The 27338-nt window shown below is 46.7% G+C and overlaps 1 protein-coding gene across 1 annotated transcript; it reads left to right on the forward strand.

Annotated features, from left to right (window-relative positions):
* Nucleotides 1-6036: 6036 nt before the first annotated feature.
* Nucleotides 6037-12401, forward strand: LOC149362316 (putative sodium-dependent excitatory amino acid transporter glt-3). The gene is made up of 3 exons (XM_089569695.1): nt 6037-6198; nt 8976-9130; nt 12284-12401. The coding sequence occupies exons 1-3, from the start codon at nt 6037-6039 to the stop codon at nt 12399-12401; spliced, it is 435 nt and encodes a 144-aa protein (XP_089425821.1).
* The last annotated feature ends 14937 nt before the right edge of the window (nt 12402-27338 follow it).

A 27338-nucleotide genomic window follows, 5' to 3' on the forward strand; every position in this document is an offset into this window, starting at 1 on the left:
TGCATAGCAAAAGCCTCTCCCATATTCTTGTAATTAATCCTGTACTGCGCCAGCTGCGGCTGCCTTGTCCCCATAGACTTCCCAGTATCATCTGCCCACCTGACTTTCTTCTGCCACGTTTTACGCTTGGCCCTGCCTTGAGATATTCCACTCCGTTTTCCTTAATGACCATCGGTTATCTAGATTTTCGATTATATGCCCTGCCCATGCCCATTTTTTTTTCTTCCTGATTTTGCTAATGATAACAATAATTCGCGTCGGTTTCCTGACACACTCTGCTGTCTTCCTGCCTCTCAACATCACATCTACAATTTCCGTTCCCGTAGCTCGCTGCTTTGTCCTTAATTTAAGTGGAAGTTTTTTTTTGGTTTACACTCCATGTTTATGCTGTTTAGGTGAGTACCGGTAAGATGCAGCTGTTATGCATTTTTCTCTTGAGGAACGTTAGTAACTGCTATTCATCACTTGTGAGTGCCAGCCAAATGCACTCTACTCCTGTTGTTCCACTCTCGTGGTCCGCATCTGCGGTAGCTACATGCCATGAGGTGATATGTATTACATGTATCGGGCACTGCTGTTGCCTTCCGAGACTTTTGAACACCACTTTAGTTTTCTGCATATCAATTTGCATACCCAACGTTTCGCTTTGCCTGTCTATACGTCCTTGATCATGCTTTGCAATTCGTCCCCTAAGTTCCTTACAAGGTGATGCCATCAGGAACCATGGATTACTATGGCATTCTGCATTAACTTTCATTCCCAGCTCTTCCAAATCAAGTTATGTAAATACGCCCTTTAAACACACGATCAATAGTTACGGGCAGCTCGTGGGTAGTTGCCTGTAACCCTTCATGGTCGGTACCTTATTACTTTCCTGTGAAGGACTATGGCGGCTGTGCAACCGCTATAAATATATTCCAGAACCACTGCACATGCCTCTCATACACCCGGGTTCCGCAATGCTTGCATGAGTGCTGAGGATTCTACTTAGTCAAATGCCTTCTCGCAATCTAGGAAGGCTATACAGAGGATGAGTATATTCAGTGCTTTTACGGTCACCTCAATGATGGTATGAATATGGCCTATTGTGTAGTAGCCTTTAAGCAAGCGTGGTCCATTGGTTGACGGAAGTCTAAGGTTGATATAGTTCGATTAGAGAATACTTTAATACCTAGTAAACAATGGGCAGTTAGCGGTGAGGACGTACAAGTAACTCGCCTATCATCAGGAAGTCAAGGATAGCACGGTAGCTTGTTATGTCGTCTTCAGTATTCAGGAGCTCCAAGACCTTTATATACTCTTTTTATATCCGGCTACCTTTCTTTGCAATGCAGTGAAAGCAATAGAGCCATAACGTCTTCTCTCCCTTCGTAGAGTATATATAGTCCTTGGCTGCAGTTAATAGTCTGCACTTCCAACATGGCATTGCTATGGATGAAAAGGGTTTATTTACAGGGGCAAGGAGGGGTAGGTATGGTAGCAGGACAGAACAAAGCCAAGCAAATGCTTCTAGTGCGTTTTCCGCATCTGCTTTGTTGAAGCCAGTTGCCGCATGGTGTGACAGTGTATCGGCAATCACTACTGAAGACATAGTTTTTAACAAAACTGCGCATTTTGGTCATCACACAGTCATGGAAAAAGCAATTTTTGTGATCACGACGACTTGTTTAGGCACTATCGGTTTAAAGAAGCTTGCCTAGATTACACTCGCTGCATCAGCGACGGAACGAAGCCGCGTATCGAGCACCATACGAGGCAGCGGCCCTGCGACAGAACTGTTGGCGGAAAGACCGTTACAGTCAATTCGCCCCTGTACCTTTCGCCTCATTTCACAGCTGCCTTATTAATGCGTTACCATTAGACACCCCATTACAAGCACGTGATGGTGTCGGCCTATGAAAGGCTGTCTACCCAGAAGATTCGCCTGCCATCGGCCACAGTAAGCACGTGGCAATGCGGAGGAAGAGAAATCCCCCTCCCTCTCTTGTAGGGTAGAGGAGGGAGAGGCCGGAAGGTGGCTGCCACGGGATGAGCCCGGCTTCTAATGCTTAGAAGCAGGTTGCTACTGCGGGGTTCTAATCCGGGCACCTATACTCCGCTTCATACATCGCTGCCAAAGCTAAATAAAGTCGGATACAACTCAAGAACGAAGCGGATTATTCCCGCCAAAGGGCAGTCTTCCAGCCCATGGCGTCGACCGATTGTCATAATCCTGCTAGCCCGACAACGCAGGGAGTGACATAAGAAAGGGGATAGTCGCCTCCTTCCATGGTCGATGACAATTGCCTCTCTGCACGTAGCGCCGCTACCTCCAATGTCGCGCTAGCAGGATCATGAGAATCGGTGGACGCCATGGGCTGGAAGAGGGGTTTTTGACAGGAAAAAGGCGCTTTGTTCTTGAGTTGTATTCGACTATAGCGCACTTGTTCACGCGGGCTGAAGTCCGCCCATGAAAAGCAGTACGCCATGCAAAGAAAGTGAACACTGGCATATTTCCTTGGGAGAAATCTCAAGTACCATGGTCGCTATCTTCGTGCACTTTGTTGTACCTGTTGCCAACCTTTTTGTCCCGGGACTCATCGTGACATCGAGAAGTAAAAATGACATGTGGCGGTATGATACGCGGCAGGTAGGGCGAATCGCTCTTAGTCCATCTGAGCACTGAAAGCAGTTCACACTCACTGAAAGTTGCAGCCAGAGTGCCCGATCACTGAGTGGCTCACAGCTTCGCCCATGATTCCTAATACTAGCACTTTATTTTATACCGCTATAAATTTCGTCCAAACGTTCACCTAGCCTTCGAGAGGAGCGAATGATACGTGGCGGAGTAATATGGTTTTGCGGGCGCACTAATTCCGCAGCCTCCGAAATGTTGACTGCTATGCATGAAAAGGAGTACAATGCGTTAGAATTGGAATCTACATTATGGGCACCGTCCGGTTCCGGCGTATGTTAAATTAACGAATTTGTTAAATTAATAATGTCGACACATGACTCAGCAAAAACGAATATCACTATGAATGACTCAACAAAAATGAAAATCTCTAGGAATGACTCAAGAAAAATCAAAATGGCTAAAAATGAAAAGAAAAATGAGTACGAAAAATGAAAAAGTAACGAAGAAGAGGGATGGGGATGCTTTGCGAGCAGCTAAGATTTACCATGTGTAGTTTAGCAACAAAAACTAACGTGCTCCAGTGGATCCTGGACCTTCTCAAGTGATTCGACTTTAACGGCAAATGAGAAGGGTGAATTTACGACCAGAACTTAGCCTTCTCCCTGCGTCATGGTACTCCTGTACGATTTCACATAAACGCCCACACCTGACCAGGCAGGAAAAAAAGAATACTTTCCGAGAAATGGGCACAATCCGCCCAGAAACTTCGCAGCTGCGCAAGTCTGTCTAGCGCACATATGCTTCTCATGCTAACTTATTACACAATCTGAACGAACAAACGTAGCGTTTAAAACAGGACACAGAAAGATGAGGACAGGACGGGGCTACAACTTACAACTGAATGAAATCGATAAACGAAAGACACATCCCTTCTCGAGCAAAGACACGCATGCGCAAACTTGAAAGAATGACAAAACTGTGTTAAACTAGAAAAAACCGGCAAAAGAAAAAGAAAAAGAGATGAAAAGGCATGGAATAGCCACCGGTCATGAAACTGTTTACAAACACTAAGTGCGTCTTAGAAAGTTTCTTTCTTTTTCCATTGGATAAATAGATGGTGTGCTAATGCACGTGTCATTACCGCGTTGTGATATTTCATGAGCTTCCAGGATTTCCCTCGCCAATTGATCTTTACCCCTTCCTAAAATCTTCGTGCGGTTCAAAGAGGGAAAGCAACCTGGGCAGCTCTTGCAATGCTTTGGCAAGTGCTCATCAGTTTGCTGACGAAGCGAAGATGCGTGTTCACTCAGCCTCACTTTTAGACATCTGCCCGTCTGCCCAATGTACACACTTTCGCAGCGTAGAGGGATCTGATAAACAATATCTGTGGCGCATGAGACGTGTGGCTTCTTGTGTTTTGTGCTACACCCTGAATTCTTGGCGCTGTCATGATCTGCCAGAGTGCAAAGCTTTGCAAGCTTGAGGGGAGCTCAAAATACTACATCAATACCAAATTTTGCTGCCACTCTCTTCAAATTGTGCGAGAGCCTGTGTACATAGGGCATAACTTCAAACTTGCTTTTCTGTTGTCCGGGTACATTTATCTTAGATAACTGTGTGTGTTCTCTTGCTTTGTGCAACTTTTTCTTTAGAGTTTCTGCGACAGCCACAAGAACATCGCCAGGAAAGCCTGCTTCTTTAAGTCTTCGAACCTGGTTGTCAAAACTACTACCAACTTTGTGCGGACATGACTTGAGGAGCGCCGACCTGAGACATGTGGCTGCTATGCCTCGCTTAATGAGCTTCGAATGAGAAGAGTCGTAAGGTAGAAGCGCGTTCTTGGACCGTGGCTGGTAAGCCCAGCAAAAATGACCAACAGAATTAAAATACAGGTGAATATCTAAAAACTGAATGGAATCGTGAGCCGGAAGTTCTATGGAAAAATTCAGTGACTTCATGATACCTTTGAATCGGGTTAAAATCGAGTCTGCAACTACACTCAAGTCATCTCTAGACGAAAGGTTGAGAAGAACAAGGAAATCATCTACATATCTAAAGACACGTACAACGCGCTCATCGTTCAACTGAGACTGAAGCAAACGTCCAAACTTGGCAAGAAAAATTTCACATAGCACAGGGGCGACACTTGAGCCAATGCATATCCCATGTTTCTGGACATAGAAACGTTCTTTGTAGCTTATGATTGTAGAATTGAGGTACAGGGCCAAGAGTTCCAGAAATGATTCAATACTAACACCACATGAATTCTGAAAAGACACCTCACCCGCCTCTTCTCATTCGAAGCTCATTAAGCGAGGCATAGCAGCCACATGTCTCAGGTCGGCGCTCCTCATGTCATGTCCGCACAAAGTTGGTAGTAGTTTTGACAACCAGGTTCGAAGACTTAAAGAAGCAGGCTTTCCTGGCGATGTTCTTGTGGCTGTCGCAGAAACTCTAAAGAAAAAGTTGCACAAAGCAAGAGAACACACACAGTTATCTAAGATAAATGTACCCGGACAACAGAAAAGGAAGTTTGAAGTTATGGCCTATGTACACAGGCTCTCGCACAATTTGAAGAGAGTGGCAGCAAAATTTGGTATTGATGTAGTATTTTCAGCTCCCCTCAAGCTTGCAAAGCTTGCGCTCTGGCAGATCATGACAGCGCCAAGAAGTCAGGGTGTAGCACAAAACACAAGAAGCCACACGTCTCATGCGCCACAAATATTGTTTATCAGATCCCTCTACGCTGCGAAAGTGTGTACATTGGGCAGACGGGCAGATGTCTAAAAGTGAGGCTGAGTGAACACGCATCTTCGCTTCGTCAGCAAACTGATGAGCACTTGCCAAAGCATTGCAAGAGCTGCCCAGGTTGCTTTCCCTCTTTGAACCGCACGAAGATTTTAGGAAGGGGTAAAGATCAATTGGCGAGGGAAATCCTGGAAGCTCATGAAATATAACAACGCGGTAATGACACGTGCATTAGCACACCATCTATTTATCCAATGGAAAAAGAAAGAAATTTTCTAAGACGCACTTAGTGTTTGTAAACAGTTTCATGACCGGTGGCTATTCCACGCCTTTTCATCTCTTTTTCTTTTTCTTTTGCCCGTTTTTTCTAGTTTATCACAGTTTTGTCATTCTTTCAAGTTTGCGCATGCGTGTCTTTGCTCGAGAAGGGATGTGTCTTTCGTTTGTCGATTTCATTCAGTTGTAAGTTGTAGCCCCGTCCTGTCCTCATCTTTCTGTGTCCTGTTTTAAACGCTACGTTTGTTCTTTCAGATTATGTATGACCAACTGGCCCCACAGTGTACGCTGTTAAACTTATTACACGCCACTTAAATGCCACTTAAATTTTTCATGCATGCTTGCACACTACGCAGACGTATGTTCCGCTGGTGGTGAGCGGGGCGACGGGCTCGATGGCCGCCAGTTTGGCCCTGGGCGTCTCAGTGCTCGAGATAAAAAGCGGCCTGGACGCGCGCGTGGTCCGCACAGTGCTCCCTGCGGGGACAGTGCTCGGCCGCTCGGGCAGTGTCGCGCACCTGGCGGTGTCCCTGATATTCCTGGCACACCTGCACAGGGTAAGTGCATGATAGATGCCGGCCATTACCAGAACGAAAGGAAACATAGCCGAATGCTGCTCTTGTTTTCGTCGTGGCGTTTATTGGGTTAAAGTAAGAAGTTGGGCTAGTTGGTACGCATTCATGCTTAACGAGCACGAAAAACGGAGACGAAGAGAAGGTGACAACACGACACAAGCGCTCACTCGCAACTTAATGTTTATTAGAAAAAGAAAAAGCAATATGTACAAAAAAAGGCAAAAATTCAAACAAGCAAGAGACTAAAGTTCAATGACGCCGTACTAGGAACCTTAATCAGGCATGTATTATACTCGCATCGACAAGAATCTAAAGCAATGCAGTGAATATCAGCACGAAAGAAGAAGTACACGAGACAAAATCAAGTGTCATCACGGAAAGCTATTTCATAGCTTGTTAGGGTGATACGATGTAATACCCTTCCTTTAGCACACGTGTGGGTTTATTGTGGTGTGTAAGAAAAAATTGGTGTTATCAGATTTTGGCGCACATCGCTGGCGCTTTCCTAGCCGGTCGCATGCCTGCGAGTATTCAGGCAGGTTAGATCGGCTTTAGTTGAATGAATTATTATGCTCAATGAGGCGTATGTTGAAGCAGCGACCGGTTTTAGACTACATTTTTACAGCATTCCACATTATTGTTAACATGCTTGATGCCACGTACTTTGTTGACGGGACGAGATGCTGCGTCCGCCCGTTTTTGGAGGGCTGCGCACAGACGGGAAAACTTGGCAGGGGCAGAGAAAACGACGTCAGAATCATAGCGTCCACCAAATTTTTTTCAGCCAATGCGAACTTCTGTGAATGTACATTCTTTGTCAAAAGTTTAGAGCCCCGGGGGTTTGCTTGTAAGCCTTGCAGTGGGCCTCCTGAAGCATTCGTGGAAGTCCTAACCATTGGAAGAGGCAGGATCAGAAATCTCCTTACCTTCAAAAAATTTAGAGCGCTGGAGATGCATTACGAACCACGTAGTGTGGCTCAGAAGCAAACCTTCTGGGCTCCAAACATTTTACACAGACTGTACGGGATGACAGCAACCTTTCTTTTTTTCACCCTTATTCCTACGGCAGGCAGTTGGGACCTAACAGAACTTGCAAGCCTCTCACATAGACTTGAGAGGGCCACTTCAGGGAACCACGATGCTTTCAGTCTAGCTGCCTGTTCACGAAAAGCTTTTTCAGCATTGTGTTGACATGATTTTCCTAGGACCGACCTCAGTGAAGAAACGGCTACGCGACAGCGAAATGGCATGCGACAGCGAGAGCAAGCTTAAATCTTTTAACAGGTCTACCGCGCGTGCTTTTACTTTGTCAGGCTGAACAGACACAGCCTTGAAGTTTTTCCTAACAGCTGTACAAGCCTTATAAGATAAAAAGCCAGCAGGCATTATAACGAAGAACCCTTCTTTGTCAGAGATCATTTTTACGAAGATTGTTGGTAACAAGGTAACTGATCATGGGTCCCAGTCGTTTAGAATTTTGGGGCCTACCTTCAGTCCGGCGCAAAACGCTGACGCATTCCGAGACACACATCTCCCCTTTTTCCATCGGGAAACAAACGGGAGACATTCCTCGCCTTAGCAAGCTCATCCAGGTCAGAAAACGAAGGATGAAAGGAGAATTTTGGGTCTTTCTTGAGGACGTCCAAAAGCTCACTCGGCACTCCGAAGCCTCCAAGCAGTAGGACATTTCCATCAGGAGCAGGTGCTCTTCTCCGCTTGGGCAGGGTAGGACTCACGGTGTTCCAGAGGAATTCTGTCATCTGCTGTGATGTCGTCTTCCAGGCGTGGAAGGCACGTACGCCTGGACCGTTGCGGTCACGCCTTCGGCACGTAATGCTAAGGCACAGACTGTAGTACCGCACTTGACGCCATCATACAGAACAGAGGATCTTGCAAATCCGTCGTGTGTGGCTGGTCGACGGCAGTAGTGGGCGGCACAGAACTTGAAGGTCAGCAGGAAAGTGGCCAAACCTGACGTGCCATGAAGCTGCGCGAGCCTTGCAGACGGTGATAGCGATTAGGGAAACCTATACGGCTGGGTTGGAAAGGTCATGATGAAATAAAATCGAGCCCGATGCAGAAGAAATTAATTGCGTTAACGTAAGAAGTTGGGCTATTTGGTATGCATTCATGGTTAACTAGCGCAAAAAATGCGAAGACGAAGAAAAGAAGACGAAAACACGACGCAAGCGCTCACAAGCCCTTAACGTTTATTGCGAAAAAACAGCAGTATATACAAAAAAGGCGAAAATACAAAGAAGCAAGAGACTAAAGTTCAATGACGCCGCATCAGAAGTATTAATCAAGATTTATACGCGCATCAACAATAATCTAAAGCATTGAATATCGGCAGGAAAGAAGAAATACATGACACAAAATCAAGCGTCATCAAGGAAAGCTATTTCATGGCTTGTTAGGGTGACTGAAAGGGTGCTAATGCACGTGTCGATTGATTTTGCGATGTAATACGCTTCCTTTAGCTCACGTGTCAGTTGATTATGGTGAGTAAAAAGAACAGTGGTGTCATCAAATTTTGGCGCACATCGCTTGCGCTTGCTTAGCAGAGTTCCCCACAGTGTTCATAATCTCATCCGCACAGTCAGCGGACTAATCAGATCCAGTCAACGGTCTCATGATCAAGCGAGGCAACATCCCTAGGTCTCGTCTAGGCAATGCAGTACTGGCCTACTAGAGCGCCCAATGAAGGTCGCTCCTGCTTCTTCGGTGCAGCCATGTTCACCTAAAACAATGAATCGCAGGCGAAGATCGAGGGCTGGGACCTTGTGGGCACCGGCGCTAACGCCGTCGTCGCCAGCCTCACTGACTCTGGCGCTTCACCTGCCTTGGTTACCGTGCTCCTTGGAGGAAAAGCGGGCTCTGGTGATCCTATCGTGCTCGCAGCGGAGTCAATCCTGTGCGTACCTGCGACGTTCCTCAAGTACATCAGAACTAAGAATCAAACGGCGTAACTCCCTTAAAAAATACTTACAGCAGTTTGTATGCACAGACAGTGCAGAATTAATTGCACCTACTGCTCATGAATGAAACTTACTCAAACAATTCAAACAAAAAATATCCCTTTTTCAGTGCCAACAGTGCCTCTTTCATGTGTGTAGTATAACGCCGGTGCGTATTTCTGAAATCTCTCAAGATATTTTGCGATTTGCCCCAACAATCGTTACTCCAAGAACCACGCGATATTCGTATAGTCACGTGAACGAATATCTGCGTAGTAAGTGTGAGCGAGAACTTACGCTGACGATCTAAACGACCTTAATATTTGAAAGAAAGCAGGTCATCTAGACAGCCTACCGTTTTAAGCCAGTGAAAATGCAATTGACTAAGTAGACGAGAAAAAGGAATTTTCAATTTCTCTGTAGAGAATAGAAATCGAATTGATAAAAGATTAAGTGCACATATCGAGTGGGAGAAGGTGTGACGTAAAGTCAAACGGTGCGGAATCCGGTTGAAGTTAGCGTGAGAATAATCTTCCAGACTTCCATCCGAATGCAAGAGTGAATGCGAGAATAATAACAATGCGTTGCGCCGGTCATATCGATTGTTCTGCCGCGAAGTTTGAGGACCAGTTAAGTCACATGATCTGAGATGGCAAATTAGCGTGATTACCCACAAGCCTGCTTCCCAAAGTCCCCATCTCCTCGCATCTTCTCGCGGACGTCACGAGAAACACCTCGTGTTCCTGATAGACCTGGCCCGACTGAATAACATTCTTTTTTTTTTTTCAGCAGGTCGACCCAAGAATTTTCAGTTAATACACCTTAGGCCGTCTGTGGCACCACGTATTGGGGAGAAAGTTTTCTCCACAGCTGTCATTGTGAAACTTTCGCGCTCTTCGTGATCACTTTGGATAGAGATCTGACAGTGATAGTTTCACTGCGAACGCAGGGAAAACGGCACCAAGAAACATATACAAGAGTGGACGACAGACACAAGTGCTGTCGGGCGTTTGCTTCCATGTTTCTTGGCATAGTTTTCCCGCCGTCCGTGGTACGCCAGCTAGCCCAAAAGCAAGGTTTAAAAGCTGTACAGTTCTACATACGACAACGTTCGCTCCCAAGCTTGCCTGAATAACGTGGCCACAGATGAAGCATTGCCAGGAGCGCCTACTCCGTAGTCGACGTACTACGTACAGTCCCCGTCAAAAGTATACAGCCCAAGGGGTTTGCTTCTGAGCTCTTTAGCGCGGCTTCCTAACACGTCAAGCTTGGGAGGATTGAAGACGCAAAGCCATTTTTCTTTCGAGAGATTACAGTCGCTAAGCATGCATAACGATGCATGCTGTAGACCTCACAGGGAAACCCCTTGGTCTGTATACTTTTGACGGGGGCTATACAGCCCAGGACAACGTGGTTAAATTTCTCAGCGGTCAAGCGGCTGAACGTGGCAGTTATCGGATACGTCATCACGTCCTTACCTGCTGCCTTGTCCCCGTGAATATGAGCAAGCTTCGGGATTTTATATTGCGACAAGTCTGAGTCGAAAACTGGCTTTTTGTACCCGCCGCGGTGGCTCAGTGGTTAAGGCGCTTGTCTACCGAGCCGGAGTACCCGGGTTCGAACCCGACCGCGGCGGCCGCGTTTCGACGGAAGCGGAACGCAGAAAGCGCCCGTGTGCTGTGCGATGTCAGTGCACGTTAGATTCCCAGGTGGTCGAAATTTTTCCGAAGACCTCCACTACGGCACCTTTCTCTCTTTTTTCACTCTCGCCTTCCTCCCTTCCCTTACGGCGCGGTTCAGGTGTCCGCCGAGATATTTGAGACAGATACTGCGCCATTTCTTTCCCTCGAAAACCAATTTACCAATTTACCAAAATAACTCTCTGACTAGTCTAACCGGCTGACCGAGTTTCTGGGAAGCTTGACCTCGAGGGTGACCTTGGCTATACCATAAGTAAATAAGCAAATAAACAAACAAGTAAATAATTAAATGCTGCCGCGACTGGGATAGGAACCAATTGCGGCGCGAACGGATCTGCCTCTCTGGCCAGCAAACAAGAGAACTATGCCATCAGCGTAGCCGGTCGCGCGTCTCCTTGAAGTGCAACGCTCTCACGCTGTGTATTGCACATCGTCGTCTACATCAACTGCTGGTACTATCGGACTAGCATCCTCGGCAGACGTGCCAACGGCCCAGCAAAGCAGAACCATGACACAACCAAGCAAAGCCCATGCTTTCGCATGTGTGATAGCTACATTAAAACTCCACCATAGTTTTCTGTAGGCGCCGCGTTGCTATGGAAAGTTATAAGTGGTTTATTGGTTTATTAAGGTGCAACGTCCCAAAGCGACTCAGGCTACGAGGGACGCCGTAGTGAAGGCCTCCGGAAATTTCGACCACCTGGGATTCTTTAACGTGCACTGACATCGCACAGTACACGGCTCTATAGACTTTCGCCTCCAACGAAATTCGGCCGCCGCGGCCGGTATCGAACGCACGTCTTTTGGGTCAGGAGCCAAGCGCCGTAACCGCTGATCCAGCGCGGCGGGTAAAGTATTAACTTGGCAGGTCAGATTGTTTGAGGCCGAAATTCTCTAAACCAATATTTTGGTCCATACATGATATTAGAATTTGCGGCATAGAAATCAAGGAATAGGTTAAACATTTTCTAAGGCCTTCCAGGCAAAAATGAATCAAGAACGATATAGGTATAGGAGGCTGAAAGCCACCTAAGGCATAGACAACTTGCAGAATGTACTAAATAGAAGAGAGCGCATGCTCAACACAATTTTTGTAGGTGTCCTTGGGGCGATGAGGGTGTCTTTGGAAAAAATAGCCTTGTTTTCGCTCAGTTAACATGCAAATTCGAATTTTGCAAAATCTGTCCCGGACTCAATTTTTGAAGCGCGTGCAGGGATAATCACATACTCGGCTGGTTGGCGTCCTCTCATGATCAAGCGAGTAGCGCGAACTTATCACATGAATTCCCTTCTAAATATCAGCTCATTCACTAAGTTTTCCAGTCTATACTTTCTTAGCTTTTTAGTGCTCTGCGCATGCGTGTAAAAGGCTGTGAAGTGCACCCCATTCGATTTCCTTGTTTTACGCAGTACATGGCTCACCGCAATGGCCGACACGTACGGCAACTGCGTGGCCGCCACCGTCTGCCACGACATTGTGGAGGGAGACCTCTCGGAAGACGATGTGTGCGGCAGCGACGAAGGATGACTTTCGCTAGTACGGCCGCATAAGAAACGCCACCGCAGTATACGGTGGTTTTTTGCTCTTACGCACCAATGGAACTCGGCACCATGAAATACAGCCCTGAGAAAAACTGCGAATAACGTTGCATTAAAATTTTGCTTTTATTGAAATAAATTGAACTTTGTGAACATTACAGAATAGTGATAATGATGAACTCATACATATGGGGGATCAGAATTCTCTCGTGGGCAAGTTGCTGATCGTTCATGTTGACTTCACAGCGAGAAACGGACAAGGACGAAAGAGTCTAAACGAAAGACGGGCGTTTACTGTCAACTGTTTTTATTGAAGCTTACTGACGGTGATTTTATAGCAAACCTCCCCCCACGTAGCAACCAAGCAGCCATGAAATGGGAATTGGCTAGAAAGTTTTCTTCTTGGTCAAACTTAGTGATGTCAACGCATGCCTTAATGTGTAATCCAGACGGCCGAGGTTGACTCGCCAGGGTGGAGGCAGAACAAAATCCGGATCAAAATGAGCAGCATAGGAATAGCCTTTCTGCGGGAAGGCGATCTTTAAAGAAGCACGATCGCATTAAGCAGGGCTCCGTAAAAAACCGAGGGCCCGGGGAGAGCTGGGTAGAAAAAACAACATAAAACAACGAAATCCTTCACTGAAAAAAAAAGCTAGTTGAATAAAAGAAGGCAAAATATTGAAAGCATGGTTTAGCAAAACGCAATATGAGATGAAAAGTGTGCTACGAAATGGATGCGGAGCCATTGTAACGTAAAAAACAAAGCACAACAATCAAGTGGTGGAGAGAGCCCACAGATAAAAAGAATACTGCGAACTAATAAAGAAAAAGCGGCTGCAGTCTGAAACAAGATGGACATGAAGCAGCAAGAAAGGTGAAACTGCAAGAGGAAATTCGAAAACAAGCACAGGGTGTAAATAGTCCTGGGGTGAAAACAATACAGTAGTGATAAAAAGTAAAAACGGGTAAAAAAATTAAAACCGAGATTAGAATGAAATAAAAAACTGAAGACTGCATCAAAATGTTCACCACAAGTAGGTAGGTAAGTTCTCTTTCAGTCAGAGAGTGGGAGAAAGTGCTGACGCGCTCGTTGCCTGCTTTCTTTGTGAAGAGCGCTTCGATAATTTCCGTTCTGTTCTGTTCTGCCCGCGCCAAGGATGCAGTCCTCTGCAAAAGTGGTCTGAATGTCTTCTTGCGAATCTGTTGGTAGTAGGCACCCGTCCGTGCCCTTTCGTGTCTTTCGTCCTTGTGTCTTTCGCGCTGTGAAGTCAACATCATGCATATATTGAGACAAAAAAAAAAGGTGACACAGCTAGGATCATGAAGCCTCTTATTTTCTGAAGGCTGTAGCTGAAGGTACGTCATCATGGTCTTATGTGTAGCTAAATGCCCTGTCAGGAACAAAAGTTGTGTATAACGTTAGCGCTTCGGATAGAGTTTGTTGCCCTGACATTTTTCAGCAGCGACTACGGTCTAGACAGACGAAGAGGTGACTGTTTTAGGAGGTGACCATGTATTTATTGGCTCAGAGAGTGAGAGTTTGCAGGCAAAAATGTCCCTTTACACAGGTGGAGTCCTTAGTCCGGGACCCCGCTTGATGAGGCCGCTACTCGCGCCCGTTGGACTAGAGTCCATTGAGACTACAATACTGACCAGTTGAGCAAGGTCTTTGCGCAAAACGCGGCTCACAGGGTGAAGTAATATATCGTCTCTCGGGGGGTATATTATAAGGCAAGCCAAGTATCAAGTTTGTCAGGGTACTTCCTTTTTGTTGACATCACTTACTGCAACCATTTGCTGTGTGACGTCATCTTTTCTGTTAAGCCCCTACACGTGAACCTGCGCTGTAAAACACCCCTTGACTGATGACAACTCCTGTTTTCTCAGGGATTACCTTCGAATGCTTATCGCTTATGGCCGGGTCACTCATTAGTTCTGATGTTGACAACATTTATCATCTCATTCAGCGAAGCCGATTGGTTTACCTTTTTTAAGAAGTGAACATATTTTAATGCAATAAATGCATGTTTTTAGTGTTTTTAATGTGATGTAATTTAATGTATTGAATGTATACTTTTAGTATATTTTTATGTATAATAAATGTATTAAGAGGGCGAAAGTTGTATTTTTGACGTGTTTGTACCAGTGTTCTAAATATTGCTCCTGGCGCACTTAGAAAGCATTCGTATTTCAATTTAAGCTCAGGGACAAAACTACAAATTTATATGAAATAAATACCATGTGCTCGAAATGCATATTCAGCATAACCTTTCTTAACTAAGGGTAGCATTGTTTCCACCCATATTTTTCTCTCCAGAAGATGGAATTCACGAGTCTATGGATGCAGCCGTTCTGTTGGCGCGCGAATTTATAATTGCTCATCGCCTCCTGCGAAAGCTCGGGACAGCCAAGCAATCCAACCAGCCTGCATCGGCCCATTTATTCTAAAAGCCATGCTTAAGGTTCGTAAAGGCTTAGCAGTGAACTTCTGTTGTTAAGACGAAGAAGGATACGTGCTTCTGCGCGCTGCTGGTTCACCGCTATCTCTTAAATCAGTTCCCCAGGCGAACCAATGGCCGACAGGCCTTTGTAAGACTAATCCCGCCTGTATATTTAAACCACCACCACCACGGCGTCGAGGTGCAGAGCATCATTTTGTGGTGAGAGATAGAGAAAACAGGATGTTATGTTCTTTATATGGACGCAATAGCTCTAAGGCTTCCGTTCTGCACAAAATTCGTCACCGTCATCGTCGATGTTGTGAGTGAAAAATCCTCGGCAGAACAACCTACGTGGGCCACCTAGGTCACGTGACTATTTGACGTCATCACAATCTGCCAATTGGATTCTCACAGGGCAGTGACGCGTCGATTAACCGATGCACCACTGCGTCAGGTGTGGTATGAGGACTTGCAGGGATCGATGAATGTAGACAACGACCAATTCCGGATGTATGGGCTCCCATCCATTAATGCTATTGCGCCATACCATTAAGGCGGAACTTAAGAGTTTCCTTCAATAATTTCAGTTTGAGGCTTCTCGTGGGTGTGAATATTGCGTTTACTTTTTGCTGCTCTCACGAATGGCGTGAATGCCTTAAGTCATGACATATGCATAATTCACTGAAGGTTTATAATTCGTGCCTCGTTCTGAATGCACGAAACAATGCTTGTCTTCTTCATGAAAACACATTTTCCGTCGTAATAATGACTACAGCAGCCAATACGGGCTTATTTTGTCAAATCGATGTCGGTGCCCGGGGACGCATCAGTAAAGGTAAGTATCGAAGCGGTCGCCAATGGCAGGTGGTCACGTGCAGGATTGCTGAATATACATACCACCATCTGACTAGATGTTATAGACCCGCAGACAAGTTTGCCAGACGCCTTCGTCGGGGACGCAGGATGTAAACTTGGGCCCGATTTCACGAGAGCGCAGCCAGGTCCCAAAGACTTTAGCTGAGCGGGTGTTCAACTATCGCCTCAGCCGTACACGGCGTGACTGCTCTGCAATACTCATCCGCCACATTGTTATGGAACTCGTGTACGATAACATACCCCTAATTAGCTAAAATTTATCGGGCTACGGAAATCCGGCTTGTAACAGGGCTAACTTAAAAATTATAAACCATATGCAACAATTATCTTGCCAAAAAAATTGTGAAAGCTGCTTTCACGTGATGCAGTCTTTCTGTACAGAAGATTTATTTCCAGAAGGTGATATTTGGGCATGCTTCTGATTGCAGGAAAGACCTCCCTGCTGATAATTGTCACGAAACGCACAGTGCGCTAATTACGCTAAATGAAACTGGCGGTATGTTTTTTTCAAGAAAACCGTATTTACTCGCGCAATCAAAGCTCTCGCGTAATGAACGCAGCCCATTTTATTTTTTCGCGCGCAGTCAGTTACTAATGAAAGCGAATGCCGGAAGGCGCCCTTTTGCGAGCACCGGAAACACTACGCTTTACTGCAAATCACCACCTGTCGAATGTCAAAACTATATGTACAATATCGCAACCTACGGGACGAACGGCCAATAAAACTGTGCGAGAATTCTGAGAACCAATACAAAACCACAGCTGGTCACAGAGTGACCCTCCGTTTGATTTGCACAACAAGAATCTTAGCAATACAGTTTTAGTTTCGCGTACATAGCATCACGTACTTATAGTTCTTATGGGTGACTAGTGCGCATGAGCAGAACCCAAAGGGTCTCCATGAGTCTCACCAACGTACGTTAGATTCGGATTTTACACTCCGCTCTTTGCGTTGCTTGCGTACGTAGCATTGACAACATGGTGGCACCCTGGCCGTCCGCTTCACAGCGATATCATCTTCGTACCTAATCCCTCGACCCGATATCGTGTTCTAAGCTGTTGTATTCGCATTCAGTTTGCCCATTCTTACCCTCGCATAAAGTTTCAAGTTGCAAATAGCTTTTGTTTTTCATATAGAACGGCGATTTTTCAGCTGTCTAAAAGGCAGCTTGTCGTCGTCATAACAATGGTCTCGCGAGATGACGCGAAGCTCTGCGAAACTTATAACCCTGCGAGATCTCGCGAGATCCGGAACTGAGAGCGGGAAAAGCAAAAGGAGTGGACAAGGTAGGTAAAGCAAAAGCAATGTGGTTGATGAGAGGCTGAACCAATGCTCCGAAGAAGTTGCACTGGCTTGGCTTTGACTCGTCTTGTATTAGAGTAGCTGCAGCAGTGCCTGTATCTGTTAGAAGATGGCGCTAGGAACTACTCGCGGCGTGCGTTGTATACGTGTTACTATAAGGGCTTCAAACCACATGCGCGTAGGCTACGTAAACTTCTCACGTTTGCGTACATGAACTCTACGTACGTGAACTTAAAACTACCTAATAACAACTCGTTGGGACTAGACTTCGCAGTAAATGTTGCAGGTTTAGCTTCAGTAACCTCTGCATTCGCTCTGTTTACCCAGCGTACTGACCGTACTGATACGCGCTTGTTTAAGAATAAGTTTCTGAAATACGCTCGCCAGCATGGGAACGTTCTGGAGAGTGTGTATTACTTTGGGGGACATTCGTACAGGATGAATTGTTTATTCAAACACTCTATTTGATATCCCGTCTTGCTCTTTAAACTTTTTCTGAATATATTACTCCGCGTAATAAACGCACGCCCCAAATTTTGACACATTAATGGGGATAAACTGCGTTTATTGTGGGAGTGAAGATAGCATTATTCCTGGAAGCTATCAACTGTACCTATTTCGAGTATCGATCTAATTTGCTCGGGTTCGACACCGTGTCACTGTTTTTAAACTAAAAAAAGGTCGCAGACGATGAATGCGATTCATACCTCAGAATATGCGTTAGAATCACGTTCCCCCTTCTTGGTGGCGCAACCTACTACATTAATCAGCCCGTGAGACACCGTATTGCTTAGGTGCCTAAATTATAAAAAACATAAGGAGGTGAACGTGAATTAGCAAGAGCAGACGGCTGTCGATTCTGAGGGTTCTGTTTTACCTCTGGGGCAATTGTGCATAGCGTCATGAAAGACCAGCGCACGACAAAAGCGCATATGTCACAATAGTTAACAAAACCATGTTAGCAAATAAAAAAGCGCACAGAACTGTGAAGTCGGATCAAGAAAAAGGAAAAATGTTTTATAGCAAAGACCCGGAGATACCGATCAAAGTAGCAAAAGCTTTTAAGCAGTTCGTCAAGACTTAATTATGTCAATCAAGTCGATGCTACTTATTGTTTGGTAAGGTGGCAGTCGGTTCTATTCCTCTACTGTATGTGAAAAGAAAATTTTTAGAAGCATCAATTTTAGCATTATCAGAATTTATTTTGATGTTCTTACCTATGCCTCGTTAGACGGGTATCAAGTAGGGGTGTGCGAATATTCGAAATTTTCGAATATAATTCGAATATTATATTTTTGGTATTCGTATTCGATTCGAAATCCAAGTATTCGTGTTGTTTCGAATATTCGACCTGACGCGAATAGTCGTATCTAGCCGAATATTCTATTGCGAGCACCGAAGTTCATTTCGGTCCGCAAGTCCTATCGACAGAGACATAACAACATGGCGGCGCCCAGAGCAATGCGTAACTATAGTGCCTAGAATATAGCGTAACGTTGGTCCATGCAGTAGCTGACTGCGCTGGTGAGCTTCTTTGAGGCTATACCTGCGAAGCTGGTATAGTCAGAGCTGTGCACGAAATACCTCGCAACACGTGCCAGTTCAGTGCCAATTGAGAGGGCATTTTCTGTGGCTGGAGAAGTCGTTTCAGCTAGAAGGGAACTAGGTACTTTTGCCTGACGACGTGGAGCAGCCGGTTTTCCTTCACGACAACCCTATATGTTCATCCCAGCAACGCGGTTTTGTGCTTATGGCGAGCTAGCCTTAATCAAGGCTGTGTACTAGCCATCTTCTCTGATAAATCCACTCTGCTCAGAATCATGTTCCAGACTTTGATACTTTTTGTGCAGCCACGCACACCTTTGTGTTAATTTCATCACTGATAGTTGAACTGTGATGCTCTTGGGTGCTCAAATAAATGTTTTGTGATGGTTAAATGCGTCTGTCCTTGATTATTCGATATTCGATTCGATATTCGGAACCAAGTATTCGTATTCGATTCGTATTCGAAAAATTTGATATTCGCACACCCCTAGTATCAAGTGGTTTCATGTAGGGAAGGGGGCTGATTAGCAACTTATTGTGTTTTAGCAAGAACAGAAATTTAAGTCCCACATTACATTACAGTAATTAAATTTCATTACTTACTCGGTAATTTTTAAAGTAATTCATTACTTTTAACGCTAATTAATTTAGTACTACAATGATACCCTTGTGGGCAGTAATTCGGCAGCTAAATGATCTCATTAGGCGATTACTTTTATTAGAAATTCCCACTGCGGTTTTTGTCAGCAAAGCTTGCTCTCTACTTTGCCTGGTGGGCCTCCCCAACCGCAACCTCGCCGCCGTGCCCATCTCGTCCGCACTGGAAACGCGCGGCACGACTGCGACCCCACTGGCCTAAGGTCGCTGCAAAATTAAGACCCCACTGACCGCCAACAAAAGAAATAGCAGCGCCCCCTTTTCGGTAGTTGTCGACTGGGTGCTCTTCGCGGCCCATGCTTCATATGCTCGTCTTTTTCACCGTAGCGGCAAACCCTTCATACTTTTCTTTGCAAGCACCCTCTCGCGTTCATCTTCATGTCCTGGCTCTCATCGACTATGCCATCATTAATTTCTACCTCACAGTAGGGGCTATGACTAGACCTGAAAACACCCCCCCCCCCCCCCCCCCCACAAATTTAGCGAATAAACCGCTAGGAGAAACAATAGAGAAGATAACTTCTATCGAAAGGAAACTGAATGAAATGACTTCTACTGTAAATGAATATTCACAAAGAGTCAATGAAATGCAAAAAAAAACTGTTCAAACTCTGCTCTAAGAGTTGACGAATTAGAAAACAGAATCTAGAGAAACAATGCTATTGTCTACCGCATGCCAGAAAAAAATGGGTGAACAGTAGCAGGACCTGGAGGCATTGGTGTCTGAAAAATATTTTTATTGACACAATAAATATGTCCAATGTAGCCATCAAGTAAATTCACAGCATAGGAAGGCATGAAGGTAACAAATTTCGCCCAATAATCTTTCAACTGATGGACGGAAGGGACGAGAGCAGGATTTTCTAAAGCTGCAGCAATCTAAAAAATGCGTAATACAGCATCTCGGCAGACTATTCGCCGTGGGTTCAGTCGATACGCAAGAAATTTTTGGCAAGCGCCCAAGAGCAAAGCCATACGGCACCGAGGTCTTTCTGTCTTTCGACAAGCTGAAGATAAACGGAAAGGTGCACCAGTGAGATGAAATCCGCGAGGAAAGAGTAACTGTAGGTGCTCAGTGACCACCCCGTCGGGGCTCTGACAGGTGTGGCAGTCGCGAGCAGACTACGGAACTGCTTAGTCAGTGGTTACAAGACCGCGTCACTGCGAGCCCGTTTACTTTACTGAACCTCAATGCCAGAAGCATATGGAATAACTTCAGACATGGTAGTTGCGCGACACACACACACACACACACACACACACACACACACACACACACACACACACACACACACACACACACACACACACACACACACACACACACACACACACACACACACACACACACACACACACACACGCGCGCGCGCGCGCACACACACACACACACACGCACGCACACGCACACGCACACGCACACGCACGCACGCACGCACGCACACACACACACACACACACACACACACACACACACACACACACGCACGCACACGCACGCGCGCACACACACACACACACACACACGCACGCACGCACGCACACGCACGCACGCACACACACACACACACACACACACACACACACACACACACACACACACACACACACACACACACACATACAGGCCCGCAAACACGCAGGACAGGGTACGCTCGTCCCGCACCCTGTCGTGTGTGTGTTTCGCGCAACTACCGTGTCTGAAGTATTGAAGAAGCTAGCCCGACAACACGTTCTAGATATGGAATAAATGCGATGAACTAGAAAGTCGTCTAAACTCATCGCCTTCACCGTAGCGGCAAACCCTTGAGCACTTCTCCTTGCGACCACCCTCTCACGTCCAGCTTCATGTCGCGGCTCCCACCGACTATGCCATTATTTCTACTTCGCGATCGCGGCTATCACTAGATGGTCGGCATCGTGTTATGGACTAGGAACACGAAGAAACAGGCATAGGTGCTAGGGCATCGTCCGCGCTAGGCCCGCAGATATTACATCATATCATTGCCAACCATCTTCACGTCTCATTCTTGCACTTGAGGCTGCTTAACATTATGAACAAGGAGGCGTTCAAACACCTGCTCGCCTTATATCCAGTATGAACGAAGCTAATATCGATACTTATAATTTTTTAGAGAAGCGCCGTTAGTTTAGAGGTAAGGTTTAGCGTTACCATAGGCAGAGCTGTAAAAAGAGAGCGGGAGGACGGGCGAATACACTTCTATTTATATCATGCAAATCTACCGACCCGAGGACACTCCCGCCCAATATACTACTATAATTAGTTTTATCGGTAGGACCCTTCCTGTCCCAACTGCCCCTGTATCTATGCGGACCTGGCCCATTGCCTCTTCTATTACCCGGCTGCTCAGCAGTCGGGTTCCTTCTTCCCACCCTCTCTATCCATCACCACCTGGCTCAACTGGCTTGACGCTGAAGGGGAAGAACAGCGGCTTCTGGTCGCCCAGGCGGTTGACATGCTCGGCCCATAAATTATGGTCGAATAAAAGTCTTTTACTGCTCCTACTACTACTACTACTACTACTACTGCTACTACTAGTACTACTACTACTACTACTACTATTATTTTAAAAAATGAAGTATTATCATTCTAAGAAATTCAATGTTGTAGGCGTGTCAATAAAGCTCTCTCACGGAAAGCTGCGCAGAGGCAATTGAGTTGGGGTAAACATGCCAGACGAGACCGCTGCAAGCTCTTCTCAATAAAGGCGGCTACACCATTTGCGAGCAGGCCTTTTCTTTTATTTCGCCAAAAAAAGAACACACAAGTGCGCTAGGTGGTAGTTCATGTTGAATTCAACATTGCTAGCTTTGACGAAAAGGAATGAAGGGAAGGGCTGTACGTACAATGCAACCTTTATTAGGGACACTGTCATGTCTTTTCACAAGAACCAACTGAAAAGCCAAGTGGGGATTTGAACTGCGTTTAGACAGTGAGATCACAAAATCAGTGTAATATCATGTATCAGCTTAGCAGTATACTCTTTCATGTCAGGACGTCGAGTTTTTGCACTCAAAGGCGTTGTGAAAGGCCTCCATATCTACCACCACTTTGTCACATATGTCGCTGTTGACGCGAAAGCCTCTGTCGAAGCACCTTGTGTAACACCACACCATGAAGAACAGCTGCTTTGGCGAGTGCCTGGGGAAGCTTTCGAGTATGGCACTCGAGGACTGACTTGACGCGTTAACAAACTGCCTGTAAGCGACCTCAAGGCCCATTTTTTCACACATCGCCAGATGTCCGTTCACACCTTGGCGCGTGTAACGCCAGGCAGCAGTCGAATCGAACACAGCTGGATATCCGCAGATGCCTTCTGACTTGCCTCCGCTGCAAGCTGTTAGGCTGGCGGTTTTTGTTGCCAGCGCAGAGCCCAGAGAGCCGTACAACATATAATCAGTGCCGTCCGCAAAGTACAGCGGCTCGCTGAGTGCGGTAGGTGACACCACTAATGTATTGTGCGGCAAGTCGTACGCGATTGGCGGATCGTAGTAGAAGTGTGGCAGCCGTGAGAGTTCATTCCAAACGTACTTCGATAAAAGTCCCGACGCGTTACGCTTTGCGTAGATCCACTGCTCCACGTACAAGTCCTTGTCTCCTTCGGGAAACCGCATAAAGTAATCTTCAAGGCGTTCCTCTACAATGTGGTTGCTATCAGGCCACAGCTTCACTTTGACCTTACCACCCGAAAGCGATGTACCAAAGAAACCTTGCAGCTTCGTCGTATCGCTGCAGTTGCGTTCAAAGGTAAGACCTGCAAGCGATGTCTCGAGAGCACTTCTCACTGTTCTGGAAGCGAACTCTTCCAAGCCTTGCCGGTACGCGTCGGTGAAAAGCGTCGTTGTTAGTTCAGCTGCTAAGAGCAGCTTGTAGACGTCTTCTACGTGGACTGCGCATACCAAGTTCTGGGCGTAGTCAAACCGCTGTGGGAGAGCGACGTATACGCCGGATGACACGACGAACCACCATCCAAGCGCGTCCAGCAAGACGTCCTTAGGGAACTCGGAGAATATGTCGAATGCCTTCTCCAGGTAGGCGACGTCACTTGTCACCAGCAAATCCGACCCAACCAGTGGGTAGATCATCTGAAAGTGCCTGTTAAGAATAAGCTCTAGCCTCTCTGTAGTGAATTTTGCTGTCTTGCTCGAAATCTGGGCAAAAGTAAACGCCTGAGATACGTGCTGTTCTGCACCCATGATCGACCGTCTGGAGGCGTTAGATGGAAAGAGCAACTCGAGAACGCGCGTCTGCACAGCGATCGTTCCGTATATTCGCACTCGCGCCGACTGCTCGCGGGGCTTGGAACCATTTGCCGCGGGAGACGAAAGGAGGTTAAAGTAGCGAACCCAAATTTCGCCGAACATGGCAGAGTCGCTTACTTCAAAGAATGGAGGTGGTCTGGCCACTGGGTCAATTGAGACTCGGCGAGGACTGTTTTCTCGGTATCGCATGAGGCGGACACGGAGCCACAGGGGGATCCCCCAGTTAATGACGCATTCCAGAAAAAGATCCAGAGGCTCGACATCGCCTCCTGGTTCATCAGGCCAGGCGATGCGGTGGTCTTTCAGAAACTCTCGCAGTACGTCGACGGACCTGTTTAAATATAGACGTCAAGGTGCAATGGTATCAAGGACAGTTTACTTGTGCGAATGTTTTCGAACACATGAGCAGATGGCACTAGTTTTTGTTGACCTCAGAGCTTACGGTGGTGTTTCGTGCTCCAGTTTGCTCCTTCCACGAAGCCATTGCAAATGAATGCACACTTTCTGAACTCCTGTTTGCAATCTTTACACTACTTGCTTAAAAAAAAGCATGCCTGACTATTAACTTGCAAGGATGAGACTTTCGCTAAAGTCTGAACTTTAGCAATCACTTTATGCAGATGGCGAGTATTAAGGTTTGGGACACTATTGTAAATCTGTCTTCAGTTTTTTTTTTTATTGAATGCCAATGTGGTGCAAGCGCGGGTCTCCCTCATGCATGTCTAAAATACAACCGTTAAGGAGCCTCTGCCGTCCTTATTTTCGCAACATTTTGCTGTGTGTCGAAACAACGGTTTCGAGTATTCGCTACGCTTTCTAACTTTGTAGCACTTTGCGCTTTCTGGTTAGCTCTTTTGCTGCCTAGCTGCTTACAACTAAATATGCAGGCATTTGAGCTTGGTGAACAGATCATTGCGCCATCCTATGCCTTCAATGGTGGGCGTTGTAATGCAATGAAAGTTTGTTGTGACAGTTGTATTAGGCCTAAGCTTTGTAACGCCGTAAGTGATTTTCAGCCGATCAACGGTACAGAGTCACCGCGCGCTTTCCGGCTGCAAAAATGACCCGTATTTAGGTTTTAGGATGCCATCCGGTGAAGTTACATCGATGGTCGGAAGAGCGCCATGTCGTATTGATCAGAAACCGCATCTGGCGGCTGGTTTGACCAGAAGCCTACATTAAAGTGCCACAGGGAAACGATATGAAACTTTAAGCAATTTGAAATCTCGCTGAGGATAAGGGAATGCCTCCGGAGTTGCGTCTTTATGTTGCTATCAAAGTTCAAAACAGATATCCGTTTTACAAACAGCGAAGTCCTTTACGTAATATGTGGTTCAACTGTACTTTATGACCTCATTTGCCCAACTCAACGCTATCAGGTTAGAGGGCGTTATGACCGCACCACTAATTCAGATTTGCGACCTGTGAGAGTCCTCGTTGCGAGAGTAGCCCATTGGTTACACAAATAATGTGCCAGTGCCTCAAAGACGGCTAAAGCCCAAGGTGAACTGTGAGGTAAAAGTGCAAGCGACAGGTGAAAACACACAAGACACCAAACTGTGCCTTCACGCCTCGCTCCATCTGTAGTGGCGTGCGCAGCGGCTTACCTCCTGACATCATGGCTTCCCCGGGACAGGCAAGAGCGGAACATGTTGGCCGCTTTCCGGATGGTCCTGCGGCTGGAAGCCTGCTTCTCTAAAAGGTCGTGGAGCCGTCTTGCCCAGGTCTGCTGAAAAACCGAGATCTGGAAGACAGAAAGCGGAGACACGAATTTTAGAGGTACTCAAGACAAAACCCTAAAGGCTTAATCAAAAGGATAAAAGCAAGAACTCTGCCGGAGAATAAGAGTTTATTTCCGTCGGAACCACTGAAAAAGCAGCGGCGATGAATGGGATTCTGAGCCCTCTCCGTCTCGGTTGTGACTTTTTCAGTGAGACTAGCAGCGTGATCTCATTGGGTTCAAACGTACTTTATAGCACTATATTTTAGCGTGCTTTCTTTGTCCGTTCGACACTGACAATATTAACATACCGCTTATAGTTGCAACAAAAATCACAAATGATTTAGTTTAGTTTATAGGGCTTTACGTCCCAGAGCGACTCAGGCTATGAGGGACGCCGTAGTGAAGAGCTCGGGAAACTTCGTCCACCTGCGGTTCTTTAACGCACACTGGCATTGCACAGTACACGGGCCTGTAGAATTTCGCTCGAACCCGCGTCTTTCTGGTCAGCAGCCAAGCGCCATAACAACTCAGCCACCGCGTCGGCGAATCAGAAATGAGTGAGCAAATAGCTTAATAAAGCGAAGAGATGGTCGCATAAGAAGTGTCACCGCGATGTACCATCTTTGTCGAAAGTAACAGGACAGCCGTGCCGGAGGTCGGAGTGGTCTTGCAGCCGAGTGGCAGCGCTGCTCCCCGGCTGCGAGGGTAAACTGGCTGGCGTAAGCCTGTGCCTTCGTTGAGTATGACAGCATGCGAAGGCGCGAAATTGCTCGCCGCACATACGAACTGCTTACTTTTAATAATCCTAGGAAGCAGGGCGAGAACGCTGCCTTACCTCACCCAATGTATGCACTGGCAGCCGGGGAGCAGCGCCGTGGACCGATGCGCCGCGGCTCGGCTGAGCCCGCTCCCGCTACCGTCGCTGCTGCTCGGTTACTTTTGGCAAAGACGATACACTTGACGGTGTTCAATGGTCTATGTGGTGTTTGTGGATACCAGAACCGAAGAATCGGTAAGAACGCTGTGGAGAACTTTGTTGGGGCAGAAGCAAGGACACACGTACCGCTACGCTCATGACGGTGGTCACTTTCACAGAGACCCTGCTTTCTTATTAAGTACCCGAGGCTCGTAACGCTCTTATTTCTGGCAGCGATAACGCGCTCGTCTGACGGACGCAACGTCCGCACTTGCCATCTGACGGTTCTTCTGGATGCGTAGCGTGCATCAGTGAATGTTATACTGAACGCCACCATCGAAGTCGGGGGCAACTGCGTTAGTTCGCGGTTGAAAGTATCGCCGCACACTTTCGTATTTGACGCAGCAGCAGCGGCGACAAGTCCGGATTAAATCACCGACTTTGGTCTTATTTTCAAATGATTTTCTCAGCAGTAAAGTGTATTATTGCGAAAGCAATACTGCTAGCACTTTTCTGCCGTCGGTGGAGGTCGTTGCTTCGTTCCGGCGCAGCTGCGGCGCACGACCACATGACAGCGTGACGTCACGACCAGAGGATAGCAGGGGCCCCAACTCGTCTGTTCGGCCGTAGTCGTTCCTTCGCTCGGAGCGGCGGCTACCACGTGACGGCCTTCTCAACCCGCCGCGTGAGAGCGGTCGCTAGGAGAGGATAAACGGGGCGCCGCAGGCGCGCTCCGCTTAGTAATGTCTGAGGAGTTGTACAAGGCGTCGCTGGAGCGACGTGCTGCGCGCAAACGCCGGCGCCGTGCCGAGGAGACAGATGAAGAAAGGCAAGAACGGTTGGCTAAGCAACGCGTCTATGCCGCAGAATGGCGAGCCCGGCGGCGTTCTACAAGTTCAGTGAGCGAGAGTAGTTTCAGTGCAATTACCAGTGTTCAGACCAAGAGTGACTACATTACGGACGACCAAAGCGTGTTCATTGGAATAAGGAAACAGTAGAAACCATGTTGTGTCCAGAGAAAATCCTTTAGTTGCACAAAAGGCGAAGCCATGCCAAACCACCAGCACAGCCAAGCGCAGCCTGGGAGCTATTGCTTTCGCAATCACTCAGGCTTAACCAGAGCTAAACCACAGCTCATTTCTTTGCTGCAGTACCAATATCAACATAGGCTGAAAGCGCCA

The sequence above is a fragment of the Amblyomma mixtum genome, chromosome 2, assembly GCF_055824585.1.
Source record: "Amblyomma mixtum isolate Tamu chromosome 2, ASM5582458v1, whole genome shotgun sequence".
In the NCBI taxonomy this organism is placed as follows: domain Eukaryota; kingdom Metazoa; phylum Arthropoda; class Arachnida; order Ixodida; family Ixodidae; genus Amblyomma; species Amblyomma mixtum.

Excerpts from the sequence above, each read along its gene's own strand:
- LOC149362316 (XM_089569695.1), top strand. The coding sequence starts at position 6,037 with ATGGCCGCCAGTTTGGCCCTGGGCGTCTCAGTGCTCGAGATAAAAAGC. Across the intron at positions 6,199-8,975 it reads TCCTGGCACACCTGCACAGG|GCGAAGATCGAGGGCTGGGA; the intron begins GTAAGTGCATGA and ends AATGAATCGCAG. Across the intron at positions 9,131-12,283 it reads CTCGCAGCGGAGTCAATCCT|TACATGGCTCACCGCAATGG; the intron begins GTGCGTACCTGC and ends TGTTTTACGCAG.